The sequence below is a fragment of the Temnothorax nylanderi genome, unplaced genomic scaffold (genome assembly GCF_030848795.1).
Source record: "Temnothorax nylanderi isolate EJ_2023f unplaced genomic scaffold, tnyl_v1.0 TNYL_tig0028_pilon, whole genome shotgun sequence".
Taxonomy (NCBI): domain Eukaryota; kingdom Metazoa; phylum Arthropoda; class Insecta; order Hymenoptera; family Formicidae; genus Temnothorax; species Temnothorax nylanderi.
Genome location: NW_027249090.1, coordinates 776,982 through 791,085, shown reverse-complemented (window position 1 = coordinate 791,085; position 14,104 = coordinate 776,982). Strand labels below are relative to the sequence as shown.

General features: G+C 33.6%; 1 protein-coding gene across 2 annotated transcripts; it reads left to right on the top strand.

Moving 5' to 3' along the window:
• The first annotated feature begins 1,325 nt into the window (after positions 1-1,325).
• Positions 1,326-13,782, top strand: LOC139770259 (proton-coupled amino acid transporter-like protein acs). Of its 2 annotated transcripts, none has more exons than XM_071702085.1 (10): positions 1,326-1,598; positions 7,504-7,577; positions 8,845-8,939; positions 9,144-9,296; positions 9,922-10,194; positions 10,864-10,948; positions 11,134-11,406; positions 11,724-11,902; positions 12,173-12,342; positions 12,597-13,782. In XM_071702085.1, the coding sequence occupies exons 3-10, from the start codon at positions 8,878-8,880 to the stop codon at positions 12,839-12,841; spliced, it is 1,440 nt and encodes a 479-aa protein (XP_071558186.1). In that variant the 5' UTR covers positions 1,326-1,598; positions 7,504-7,577; positions 8,845-8,877; the 3' UTR covers positions 12,842-13,782. The 2 variants fall into 2 exon arrangements, with proteins under 2 accessions (XP_071558186.1, XP_071558185.1); XM_071702084.1 differs by lacking the exon at positions 1,326-1,598 and adding an exon at positions 3,868-4,646.
• Positions 13,783-14,104: the final 322 nt, after the last annotated feature.

Genomic DNA, 14,104 nt, shown 5'->3' with positions numbered 1-14,104 from the left:
AACAAACATATTTCAATGATATGTAAAAGCAGGTGCCTAGAAGAACGAGTACATTCAGCTAAATGTGCAACAGTGCAAAATAATTTGTGTTTTATATAGGTTTCTAGACGATCAACATTATTATTAACAAGTCGATCATCGTGTCATGTAGGCGAAGGAACGTTTCCTTTTTCTAGAAATAACAAACTATATTTACGGTATGAATTTTCTTATTGTGCATCACGGAAATAATTCAAGACTTCTTTTCTTTGGTTTTGCGAATCATTTTTATAATTGTTTGTTCATTCGGATAGCATGATTGTACGTAATAAGATATTAAGTGTAGTACATGCTATTTTATTTAGAATGCATTCGTGACTTAAGAAAGATGTGATAAAACGAATGAATAAATAATCGACGAAATCTTTGTATAAAGGTCTTGTATAAATATCTTCTCGAATGTTAAATTAAATATCTGCTTTCAAAAAGATTATAAACATTTTTAAATTATAGAAATTAATTTACCGGCAAGACGTTTGCCACAATTTTTAATAGAATTTTACTATTTATTGTTACTATCCAAAAGAACTTGTTCAACAAAATTTGTTACTGTCTATTGTTACTATTTAAATAATTCTTTTTTTTATTAATATTTTAATTAAATAAATAAATAATCTTTTTAATATTTTGTATTATATTTTTTAACCCGCGAAAAATTTTTATATATAATTACATATAAAATATGTTTATATATTTTTTCTTTCTTTTGTATAATCTCTGTTCATATGTACAAGAAAAATAATAAGAAAAATTAAACAATAATTAAAAGGATAATTTTCACATTATTTTTTTTTACAAAAAAGCGAAGTTTGAAAAAAAATTGCTTTTATATAATTATGTATAAATATATTAATCATATATAAAATATTCTACGTATAATTATATATAGAATATTGTATGATTTAATCGCGAATTTACTTTTTGTAAAAAAAAGCATTGCAAAAGTTATTTTTCCAATTATTTTTTAATTATTCTTTTTATTATTTTATACATACAGAGATTATACAAGAGAAAGGAACATATGTATATGGACACATTTCATATTATAGTTAAATGCTTCAGTTATCTCAGTTTTCCGGTCAATCGAGTTACTCCGATTTTGCCTTGATCGACACGTAACTTTTACTTTCAATCAGTCCACCTTGATCGAGACCGAATAGCCTCGTCATGCGCAAGTCTGATGAACCCTTCGCTTCGGCCGCCGCTAGACGTCGCTGGGGGCCATCAGCGTATGGATCGCGAGGAGGGTAGTTACCCTTCCCGGCGTGACCTAAAGGGAATCCGTCCCTAATTCTCGCGGACAGTGAAAGGCGCCGTGGCTGTCGCGGCCGCGCGCGGCATTTTCTCGTTGCCCGAAGCGAGGCTTTCTCGCCCTCGGCCGAATGCGCAGCCCACGTCGGGGCTGCTGCCAGGGGGCGCGCACCCTCACGCACGAGAATTTGCCTCGCGATCTTTGGTCTTCTCGGCGGCACCCCGTCGTAACTTAGTAGTTACGCGCCGCAGCCTGTGATGTAGTGTCACCCTCGTGCGTGGTGAGCGACGGACGAACAGGCTCGAACGTAAGTTGCACGGAATTGGGGTCTTTAGTGTCTTCACCGCCGCACCGTGCCGCACCACCATCCCTCCGCGTTCGGATTAGCATAGTTGATAGCGTCAACTCAACTGTAGCTAGTAGTATAATAACGATAATAATTCCGATCGAAGTATTCTGGCTCGTTTCAGGCTGTGTTCTTCTTTTTTCTTTAAGCACATTCTGTGCATTATTTATGTGCAATTTCCCCGCATGAGCTGCTATAGGTAGAATAACGAGCAAGCCTCATTTCGAGAAGAGAGTTATGATAGTATTCAAAGTAACAGTGTTCTTTTTTATTCATTGCACTTTCTTTCTAATAGCGCGGTAATAAAGAAGATGTACTTTGTATTTTACCTTTGAAGAAAGATTGTTGTTGGTTTCTATCATGTGGATCTATTCAAAGATTCATATTTAGTTGTTTACCAAGACCACTGAAAATCACATGAAATAAAATTGCGCGTTATTCAAATTTGACAATTTCACGTTTGATATATTCAAAAATATAAAGAACAAGTACTAACTAAGTGTTCAAAAATTTCACGGTTTGCGCGATTGAATTCACCTATTATCTATATTAGACAATTATCGATTATGCACCAAGAGTAATGTCTAATATAATAATATCCATAATCAAATTTCGTTATACATGCGCGGGAAAAACAAATCCAGATCAAGAACGTTACGGGAAAATGCATCAGTGAGACGATGCGCTAGAATTACATAATCTCGCTTGACGCTTTTTCCTAACGAGGATCCAAAGTCTTAAGTTCTAAGTCCCAAATTGCAAGTTTACTCGCGAAATCTATTTTCAATTTTAAACTATAGGATTTTACGAGTCTCAGTAACAACATATATAATTTTTAAAATTCTAATCTTAGAACATAAGCTAGGAGATTAAGGAAATTAGGTCTTGTAAACAAAGAATAACGAAATTACTAACAATAAGATCGATTCCTTTCAATTCTTTGTTTGTTTTATAAAAGAAATCTTTATTAGATAATAACTTAATAATTTAAATATTAAGTGATCGAAATATTGAGTTTTATAAATATCTAAAATCTCATAATTGTTAATGTTATGAGGAGAGAATATTTACTAATAATATATTTTATAAAAGAAATCAGAAAAGAAATCACGTTTCTCAAAGTAACTAAAATAAATGTTGCCAAATATTTTCCTTCACTTCGTGACCTTTTTCATAAATATATCTCTGATGATTTACTATTAACAGATCGAAGTTTATAGACCAAAGTTTATATAAGTAACAGTCGGTGTGTTACAACGTCGGTTTGTCTACAATCGTTATGTATCTTCAATCTTGTTAGTAAGATACATTGACTCGATAGGTACTTACGATTTGATCACCAATTAAATATTTTTAATGGCACGATATAAAAATCAATTCTATCGTTATCCGTCATAATTTTATAATGATAAAGGTCCATAAACAATCTATTGTCTTTGCACTTTAAAAAAAATATAAAACATCTAAATAAACGGAAATCGTGAAAAACAACAGGGTTTATTTTGACACGGATTCTACATTTCCTTTCAACACGTTATACCTTATCTAATCTATCATTCTTACGTTATCCTCGAATTCTAATTTTACCAGCCGCTCAATTCTTTCTTGCACGCTACGGATTTCGTCGTAACTTTTTCGAACATTAAGCGGATTACACAAATATCTTGGCGGTCGGGGACTATGTTTTTCCGTCGCGGGATTACTTATGTAATACAGTCTCGAGCTCTCGTAAACCATAAAATAAATGTTGACGTCCGTGGGAATATAAATTAAAGCGTACATATATAAACCGTCACTTATCGATTTATGCGAACGATGACTAAAGCTATTGGAAATATTGATTTTATCCTGGCGAACAAAACAACAATAGAAAAATATCTGTTATATCTGTTATAACATCTCTAATCGTCTATACCATAATATTTTTAATGATGAGAGGACGATTTGACACAGTGAAAAGATTATCTAACGCGAACGCGAAACTGATATGCCGCACTGACCTTCTCGATAAATATCATGTTACTCTCTTCATACTAATAACATCTCGACAAATTAAGAATATAATATTCAAAAACATTCGTAATCTCAAACATTCACAATCTCGAACAATAAGCTATAGTTTAATAAGTTAATGCTTTTATAAAAAGTTTATAAGAGTTTTAATATTCTTATAAAGCTTCCTTTTCAATTGCAATAGTTCGCAAATGTCAAGAAAGATTAATATTTGTAATTTTCAGTTGCAATGTACTGATGATAATCGGCATTGGAAATATGCTTCTCTTAATATAGAGCATCTCTCCCAGTCGCTATTATTGCGCTTTAGTATACTCGTCGCATAAATCTCCATGTCTCGTGTGCGTCACCGACGTATATGCATTACTATTTCCGCATAACTATTTCTTTCATATCTTTTATTGTAATTTTACTGTTCGTCACATTAAAAAGTTTATATTAATGTCAGTATCACAGTGGAAACTTATCGCTATTATTAGAAAGGGCGTTGCACTCACATTAGAGATTTAACTACAGATTTTCTACTAAATCGTGATAAATATTATCTATCACGATTAGATGTTATTCGTTAATAAATCGTTAACTTAAGCAACGAAATAAACGCCGCGGATTGCCGAAAGTCGGAAGTAATTGAAATCGCGCAGAGTTAAGATCGGCAAAAATCGATCGGTGCGGCTCCCGTGCTTCTTCCGAATTTCCTCGCGTGCAGTATAACACACGCGGCGCGGACACGGAATCTCGCGGTGTCTAAAATCTCCGCCCGCGTGCACTTACGGGATGCCGTTTTAACTGACCGCATCACGTGACGAGCTATATGCTGAATGCGTACACCACGGCGGAAATTGAAGTGACGCGGGCAGACGCGGGGCAGTCGCGAGGCATCCTCGGTCGGTCGCTGACGCATTTGTAGCGCCTATATACGGGGCGAGTTGCTTCCTCATAATCGGATTACATCCGGGGGTTGTAGTCGCGTTTATGGATGCATTTAACTAATCGGTAAGTCAAATTGCTCCTGCGCCACGAGAAAGCGATACTCCACACCGAATCGGACGTCGATTGGAATGCTCTGACAACAGCACGTCTCTTCACAATCCTCTAATCGCGGAATGAACTTCACCGCTTCCTCTCGTTACTCCTTCTCTTTACTTCTTCGTTAAGATGTTTCCTACAAAAATGTCGTCGCAGTTTCGTCGGACTATATTTAACTCTAATCATGTACTTGTTGATCGTAGTTACACTTTAAGTATAACTATAATATCTATTACTATTCCTGCCAACCAACGATCTCTATTATCAATGATAATGTGCGCTCAACAATTGACCAGTGACGACACGTTAAATCTTCTTTCAGTGGTATTCAATCGCTCGCAAAAATCTATTATGTTAGTTAATTCTAGATATCTTTTATAACGATTCAAATGATTATTTTTACTAAATTTTATTTTGGTAAATTGTAGGTTTTGTAAAGGACTATTATATTATATATTGAGAAAAAAGATCAGATAACTGTTATCCTTTTTTATGAAATAAATCTTATTTATCGATAATTTTACAATAATCAAGATTAATTTCCCAATATGATATGTATTTTTGATACTTAAATATTTAAAAATAATTATTCCGGAATATATACACGTGGATCAGCTCCTTTTTTTACATCAGTTTATATAAAATATTTGTTTAACATGAAATCACGAAGCAATTATAAAGTACGCTTAGAAATATTTAAGAGCCAAAATAAACAAAAGATAAAAATATATCAGTTTCTATTGGAAATCCTTTCACGGTAAAAAAAATTCTTTGTTAAGAAAGTAATTTTACTCGAAGGGAAATAATCTGCAGAAATTAAAATTAATCTTTCAATTTATGAAATGTACTTGCTTTCTTCTATGAGTAATCATTGACTGTAATTTTGTGAGAATGAATGAATGTGAATGAATTAACTGATTTACTCTACAGCATGCTACCTTAATTAAATTCAATTACTAATAATAGCACACAAAACCGATTCCCATCCATTAAGATTGCTGCACCTGTCACCAAGTCAGTACAGATTTATTCTAAAGTTCTAATGAATAGAACCCCTATTTTAACACTATAAGCAATGAAATAATCGCTATTAAGCTCGATGAAAGAACTGTTACGCAATAGTTGAACCATTTATCCGATTCAATTGATATCGCGTTACATTAGTGATCCGTTAAGTCGGCAAATGGCAGTGACAGGTTTTCTAATTGTGCAAAAAGGACTTTGTCATTTAGCGACTATATTGCATTTACGTCATGCATTTCGCGCATTTCTTGTTTCGGAGGAAATCATTTGCAAATCGTACTTTTTGTTCTAAAGCAATATCGCAAACACACACACACACAGTATTATTCTCTAAAATAATATATCAGTGATAACAAAAACGGCATTTTATTTAAATTTTACGTATGTGAAATATTGTAACGTAATATCTTGTATAATATTTTAATTTTTTTAATTGCTACGGTTTATTTTAATTTTATAAAAAAAATAAATTGTTTATAAATTAGAAAACAACATAACTAGCTAGGAAATATTTATTTTAATTGGCTGGTATACTTATATTTTTATAATTATTCTCGCCATTATATCAGACTAGTATATTTATTGAGTTTTTCCAGTTTGCATCGGGCAAATTTAATGGCGCGCGTCAGCGATACAGATTGGATGATTAAACGGATGGAAGAGTACTGACTGCGGGCACTCGATGCAATTTAACCATAACGTATCATCTTAAACTGAATCATTATCAATATTGCAAACACCACACACAAATTACGCTCTATTTTTCAAGTCAGCATACTTTTTTATGCTTTTTCCCATTTATTTTTCTTTCACATTCGCTGAAAGTAAGAATGTTTGTAGCAGAAGACTGCAGCAATATTGCATTGTGTACATTAATCGTACGATTATTGCACATTAATTGTTGCATAACATGTTTATTACTGACCTTGACCATAAATCAATTTATGTTATTTAATCGGTATGTGACCAATCAAACGATATGTTACGAACAATTCAAAAATATTTCCGCAGAAGCGTCCATCTGCAACGACATAAATATGCGAGACGAATTTCCCTTCTTAGTTATGGAAAGGAATCCTACCGTTGCGAGATTCGTTTACGTCCGCGCCCTCATTTCTCATGCTTCCGAAATAGCATGACACTTGTTAGGACAGTTTTGGCAAAGGGGATTCTCTTCCGACGGCCTAAAATTAGTGGTTCGACAAGATATATTCCAGCCATATTGTCCCAAGCATAAAGCTACATAGCTCCCCCATGCACGCTGAGGAAGTAAGAATTAGTAGGACTGATTGTAATACTTAAACTGCTAACCCACGTATGTTCAATGTACGCTTAGGCGAACATTCTTCCGTATTAACAAATCGAATAACATGCATCACTTTATAGGTGTCTTTTGTTTTCTTTATATGTTATAATTTATTATTAGGTTGTTATCATTATTATTATTATTATTATTATTATTATTATACTATCGTTATATTGTTATTATTTCTATTTTTATTTTTATTAATTATATCAAAGATCTAGACTTACAAGCAGCATATTATTGCTGATACTTTATTCCTTGAGGTTCTCTAATATATTTGCTTTCATACATATAACAACTCATATCTTCTGCACTTCAATAAAGATGTTATTATTAATGATGTTGTTTTCAAAAGATCATGTGCACGTGCCAATAATCACATGTCCGTATTTTAGGTATTAAAGGATTTCGACGAAACAGTTATTAGAATTAACGTTCTATTATAACTGAGTTGTATTATATCATCTAAGACACTTTCTTTGGTTTTCATTATAGGCATAAAAACCTGCAAACGGAGGAAATTGTAATCTATGCCAGCGATTGCTGAAAGTTGATTGGGACTGTAATAGGTGAGTCAGTCTTGCGGTTTCACAGAATCGATAAGAAAATTTCCAATTTGAAGCAGAAGAGACACCTTTAAAATTTAAACGTATTACCCATGTGCACGTTATTGATAAAGTGTCTCAACGAGTGGTGCTTTTATTTAAATTCGATCCAAATAACAGGCGTTTGAATAGTAATGGGATATAATTTCGCCTTAACGAGAACAGAATATGCCGCCTTTGATACGATCTGTGCGAAATTAGACAATAATTAATTTCCTTCTTCCCGGATATTTCTGTCGCGACCGTGACCTTAGAATAGAAAACGTTTCCCTCGTATAGAATTAGATATCTGTGTTATTATATTATTAAGTTATTTGCACATCTCTCGGGACTCTGTAATACAGCGAAGTACCTCGTCTAACGCGACGAACTAATTAATTACCGAATAATTTTATATATTAAGCAAATTACAATTACTTCATTATAATTTCCGTAATAATGCGAGACACGTTTATCTATTTTTAAACGCGAAGAGGTGCACCACCGTGCGCCGCTAAGCAGCGAATTTGCATTTTACGAGAATAGACTTTGTCCTCGCGCGTATTTGAGATCAATCGTCCGGTTCAACGATGCAAAACGGTCAAAGGCGTAAATAGCGAACGAGGATACCCGAGTGCCAACCTTCAGTAAGTTAACCTCAAGCTGCATTTGACCTCAATGCAATAATTAAGAGCAATCAGTTCGTAAAGAATGTGCTAAACCCGCGTGCGCGTACAACGGATTCGCAATGGTGAATTGACACTTTTTCCTTTACTGCATTGCTCCATATTTGTGCCAATTGATTAGAGGTTTAATGTACTGGACCCGATATGGGTCGATTTTTACATCTTTGTGTAATTTGTGTTTCCCATAATACGAGTCAAGTAAGCTAGGCCGATGTGTCTCAATGTCTCAATGGCGATTTTTATATTTATTTATGTATAATTATCTTTTATTAATTTTAATTAAATCAAAGTAACGCGCATATATTAACACACGTGTTAAAACAATATAATTAACAAATTGCTTTATTAATTTTCGAAGAATAAATTAATAAGTGTCTTGCGTCATGTAAAATTATTGTAATAATTTGCTTAATATTTAAAATTATATCGCTTCTATTTTTTATCGTGAATACCATAATGGCAAAGTTAATGACTACTTGTTTGTACAATTTTGCAAGATTTTATACAATTATAAATATATGCAGCTTAATAAAAATAATATATAAAATGTACAAAAAAAATTTTAGCGACACGAAGGAATCGGAAGAAACTGTGTGACCATGGAAAACTCGGAGAAAGAACATTTGCAGATGCAACCGATTGACTCCCACAGTCCTCACAAGTACGATTAAATGATATTAATAATATATGTACTGAATAAATTCAAACTTAAAGTTATTCCTGCATGAATATATGTATAATAGAGATATACAGACATGTAATAAATACACTATAATAAGACAGGCATATTAGTTTAAAAGGATACTTTGACTTTTTGCCAATTATTTCTCTCACATCGATATGTCATTTGAAAATTTATGCGCAGGGAGAACCACGAAGTCACTGCAGTCGGTATAAATAATGCTGACGGTGTAAATAATACTGACAATGTAGATAATGCTGAAAAGATGTTCTCTTTAAGCGAAGATACGGGTGATTATGACCCCCATAAGCATCGGAATAGACCAAATCCAACTTCGTAAGTACAAATAATGACGAACAATTCAGCGATTACGTTCAAAATAAATGTCGTATTTTAAAAAGATAATATACTGCTACCGTTTTTCGAATCCGCAATAATATTTTTGTCATGTTATATTCCGTATGACACATTTATTACAATATTCGAAATATGAAATTAAAGTATGATAAATGTATAAGAATTATGAAATCATTCAAACGCAACACCGTCTCTCGCTATTGAATTGTTAAGACGCGTTATTCGTTGTTGAGATGTTAATTCGTTATTAATTGTTAAGACGATTAATAACGAATCGGATAATTTCATGCATTCTTCGAAATTTAATTGAGAGAAAGATTAGCTTCAAATAATGTAAATATTTATAAGGAAACGACGATCACGCAGAATTTTTCTGGGAAATTTTCTATAACGGTCTTGATAATTTAAAAATGAATTTTAGAAATATTAATTTGTTAATATGATTAACTTTGCGCATTCTTCGAAATTTGGCAAAGGGAAAAATTAATTTCAAAAGGAAATATTTGTAAGAGGATGAATGATCGAACGATCACGTGCTATTTCTCTAGGAAATCTCTATAACAATCCTGTTAATCTGAAAATACTCTTTTTTTCTTCCCCCTAGAAATTTCGAAACTCTGGTTCACTTGCTAAAGGGCAGTTTGGGCACGGGGATTTTAGCGATGCCGAATGCGTTTTACAATAGTGGCCTCCTGGTCGGTGTCATAGCTACAATTATCATAGGCGCATTGTGCACGTACTGTCTGCACATACTTGTAAAAGCTCAGTACAAATTGTGTAAACGGTTAAGAGTTCCTATATTGAGCTATCCGGACAGCATGAAATATGCTCTGGAAAAAGGTCCTCGATCCGTAAGCTGGTTTTCGCCCTATGCACCGTAAGTAAGATCTACCATTTTTTTTGTCTAGTTGACATAATTCAGGGATGCTCATTAGTGTAATGGATAGAACGGTCGCATATCTGTCGCATTCGATTATTCTAGCAAACTTTTAATGAAGAATAATAAATAATTAAAATTAACATATATTTTTCTTATATATACATATAAAACATTTATAATGTCGAACTCTTCTTATCGTAACGCGTTGAATAAATAAACAAGATAAATATCTATTTTATTCAAGATTAGATACATACAATTGTTAATCTACAGTAATAAATATAAAATATTTAATTATAAATTGTATTTAATTCTAGAATCGTTTAAAATATCGTAAGTAACTAAAAGTTACTTGAGCTGAATGGTTCAGTTTATTTGCCCGTGCTTTATTACGATGTATTACTATTTATAAAATAACGGAGAATAGTAATAAACAAGTATTAGTACAATATAGATACAAGGTATAAATAAGACACTAGTTATAGATATATTTTAGTAAAAATAACGAACACGAAAGTTTGTTCTGCCGCTGCGTTCATATAGAAGCTAAGAAAAGATATTGATCGCTAGACGATATAAAAGTATAATTATTTCACCGAGTTTTGTGTATTAGACAAAGACATGCGCGAGTGCACAATTAGATCTTAAAAATGCTATTATTTCCAGAGGACTTGTAGACGGGTTTATGATAACATATCAAATGGGAATTTGCTGCGTTTATATCGTGTTTGTAGCAACAAATATCAAACAGGTAAATCCATGTGATTGCAATAAGAAAAAAAAGTACATTTAGAGTAATCGATCATTCCTGTAACACACACGCTATGCGAGAAAGCACTTTGCTGAACGACAACGCACAATTTAACACGAGCCATCGGACCTACGTCTGATGGACGTGAGCCGGCGCATTCACTGTAATTTTGTTAACGAACGCAGGTGACAGACCAGTACTGGGAACCTTTGAGTGTTTCGACCCATATGCTCATTTTGTTGCTTCCGCTGATTTTGATAAACTACATTCGAAATCTGAAGTTACTGGCGCCGTTTTCCACGGTAGCAAACCTTATTACGTTCGTCGGACTCGGCATGATTCTAAAGTATATGTTTGAAGATCTACCGCCGGTCAGCAGCAGGGAGATGTTTGGTACATTAAGAAATTTTTCCCTCTATTTTGGAACAACGTTATTTGCGTTAGAAGCCGTCGGTGTGGTAAGTCTAGAAAAGATATATTCCTCTTATAGAGTTACGATCATCTTGCAATAGCAATCTCCCTCGTTTCGGAGAGAGATCTTTTTGTGTAATATTGTTATATGGGAGAACAATATGCAAAAGGGCCCCAGTAAACGTAATCGTTGTTGTATATACGCGATTGCTCGTAATCGTTATTTTTCAAAATATTCTTAGAGCTTGATTTGTTTGTTAAATCTGTTTACTCCATAATTAATATATATATATATATAAATAAAGCAAAAATTTCGCCATTATTAATGATATTTAAAAGAAGAAACGTTTTTACGATTACGCAGATTATAGCTCTGGAGAACAATATGAAGACGCCACAAAATTTCGGAGGCAACTGTGGTGTATTGAACATAGGGATGACTGTGATTGTTCTCTTATACATAGCCATGGGTTTCTTCGGCTACATAAAATACGGACCCGAAGCCGCGGGAAGCGTCACTTTTAATCTACCAGAAGACGAAGTGTAAGTAGAACGAGATAAAATTCCAATTACCAATAAGACAAATGAAGAAATTATAACATTTGATTTCTAAATTAATTTCGCACAATTACTATCTTGATTCTATTGATTAAAATACGAATTTTTATGCGAAAGGACTTCCGAGATCCAAAATAAAGAAAAATAATTTCTCGAATCTACCCTAAATATATAATCTAGATCTAATCTAAGATAATCGAATTATTTTCTATTATTACGAACGAATTCTATTTTCTTTATTTCTTTTTATTGCAGTATGGCTCAAAGTATTAAAATAATGTTCGCAATCGCCATATTCATAACGTATGCCTTGCAAGCCTACGTGCCCGTTGAAATTTTGTGGACAACCTACTTAGATCATCGAATACGAAACCGCAAACTTTTGTGGGAATACGTTTGTCGGACCTGTGTTACCCTAGTCACGTGTAAGTAGCGTTATTATTAAATTTTATTTAATTGATCACTTAATTAATAACATTATTAAATTAATAATTAATATTATTAAATTTTCAAGAGTCGTTAAAAAATATTACGTAAATTAATACAAAAAATACCGAAAAGTACTTACGATGTTCAAGTTCAAGTGTTTAAATCCATGTAAAACTGATAAAATTGCATGAATTAAAATTGGCCGTTTGAAGGTTCTCAGGATAATCATCAGGATTTTTATCATTTTCAGTCGTTCTGGCGATCGCCATACCGAGACTCGGCCTATTTATCTCCCTCTTCGGCGCGCTCTGCCTATCCGCCCTCGGCATCGCTTTCCCGGCGATTATTGAGATATGCGTGCTGTGGCCGGAGAACGATTTCGGTCCCCTCAAAGTCATACTAATCAAGAACATCCTCCTGATCTTTTTCGGGCTGCTGGGTCTCGTGGTGGGGACCTACGTCAGCATCGTGGACATAGTGAACTCCTTCAAGTGAACACATAATCAAACACGCACGAATATTTTCCGAAACAGAGAGACGTACGAGACGTAGCGTGCGAACGAGCTTTGACAATGACGGTGTCGAGCACGTCGAAAAGTAAACTAGCTCTCAAGCTCGTCTCTCTCTCTCTCTCTCTCTCTCTCTCTCTCTCTCTCTCTCTCTCTCTCTCTCTCTTTTCTGCCTTTCTGTCTTTCTTTCACCGCCATGAATTTACTTAGATTTTATGTAGGTAATTAAAAAAAAATTAGACGCGATAGCTTGTCGAAGAGCACTCGAAATCTCACGACAACAACCTCCGGTCGCAAATGATCGGGTGGTTCGATCTGTGATGAAATCTCTCCTAAGCATCGATAATGTATCGGAAGACGTCATCTCGCGCGGGTCGTTGTTAAAGATTTTTATTACTCACTTTAGAAAAGTGCATATTCTTATGCGTTCAACCGGACCGGTGCGTACACATACGATATATGCGTACAAATATGTACATATATCGTATACTCACTGTATACGTACAAACGGTCCACTCTAGTATACATAAAAATGTCACGTCTAAAGCAGGTTTTATATACATAAAATACACAATACGGTATTAAGTAATCCGTATAAGTATACGGATGTCAAGTAGGTATTCGTGAAGAATTTTCCAATTAGACAATTATTCGTAAAATATTTGAGCTTAAGCTTTTTATCTCGGTGATACGAGTACTTAGAGACACGGCTGGCATTCATCGTTTTTTTTTTTGTAAGATGGATGTCGCAATAATCGATACTCGAATGACGTAAATTCTTCAGGAATTGGAAATTTTTTAATAAACGTTTATATTACAAATTTTATAAGACAGCGATTTTAGTGAATGAAGCAGAAAAATATTGTCAAATTATGTTATCAACATTATTATTAATAAAATTTTGAGACAAAAATTTAAGTAAAATGAGATATTTTGTTTTATTTTTTTTCAATGTGCTATATTAGGTTTCCTTGACGGTCACTTTATTATAGAGACAGTTATTCTGTTACTAACTTTTTTATTTTATATAGATTTCTCTCTATAGCGATATCCTAGTCCTAGAAAGCAATAATCAGAATGGTTTTTCGTTACCTTCTCTGTTTTGTTTTATATTTTACCAATACCTTATCAAAATACATGATTAAACATATATAACGCGGAAAAATTATCATCAATAATGATTATTGCGATATCCTAATTGTGGGAAATGTCTAAATATTATATTGTCGATAGGAAACATTTTAATTTC

Bases quoted from the DNA above. Each gene is read 5' to 3' on its own strand.
- LOC139770259 (XM_071702085.1), top strand. From the start codon at position 8,878: ATGGAAAACTCGGAGAAAGAACATTTGCAGATGCAACCGATTGACTCC. The intron at 8,940-9,143 runs GTACGATTAAAT...ATTTATGCGCAG, and splicing joins GACTCCCACAGTCCTCACAA to GGAGAACCACGAAGTCACTG. The intron at 12,343-12,596 runs GTAAGTAGCGTT...TATCATTTTCAG, and splicing joins CTGTGTTACCCTAGTCACGT to TCGTTCTGGCGATCGCCATA.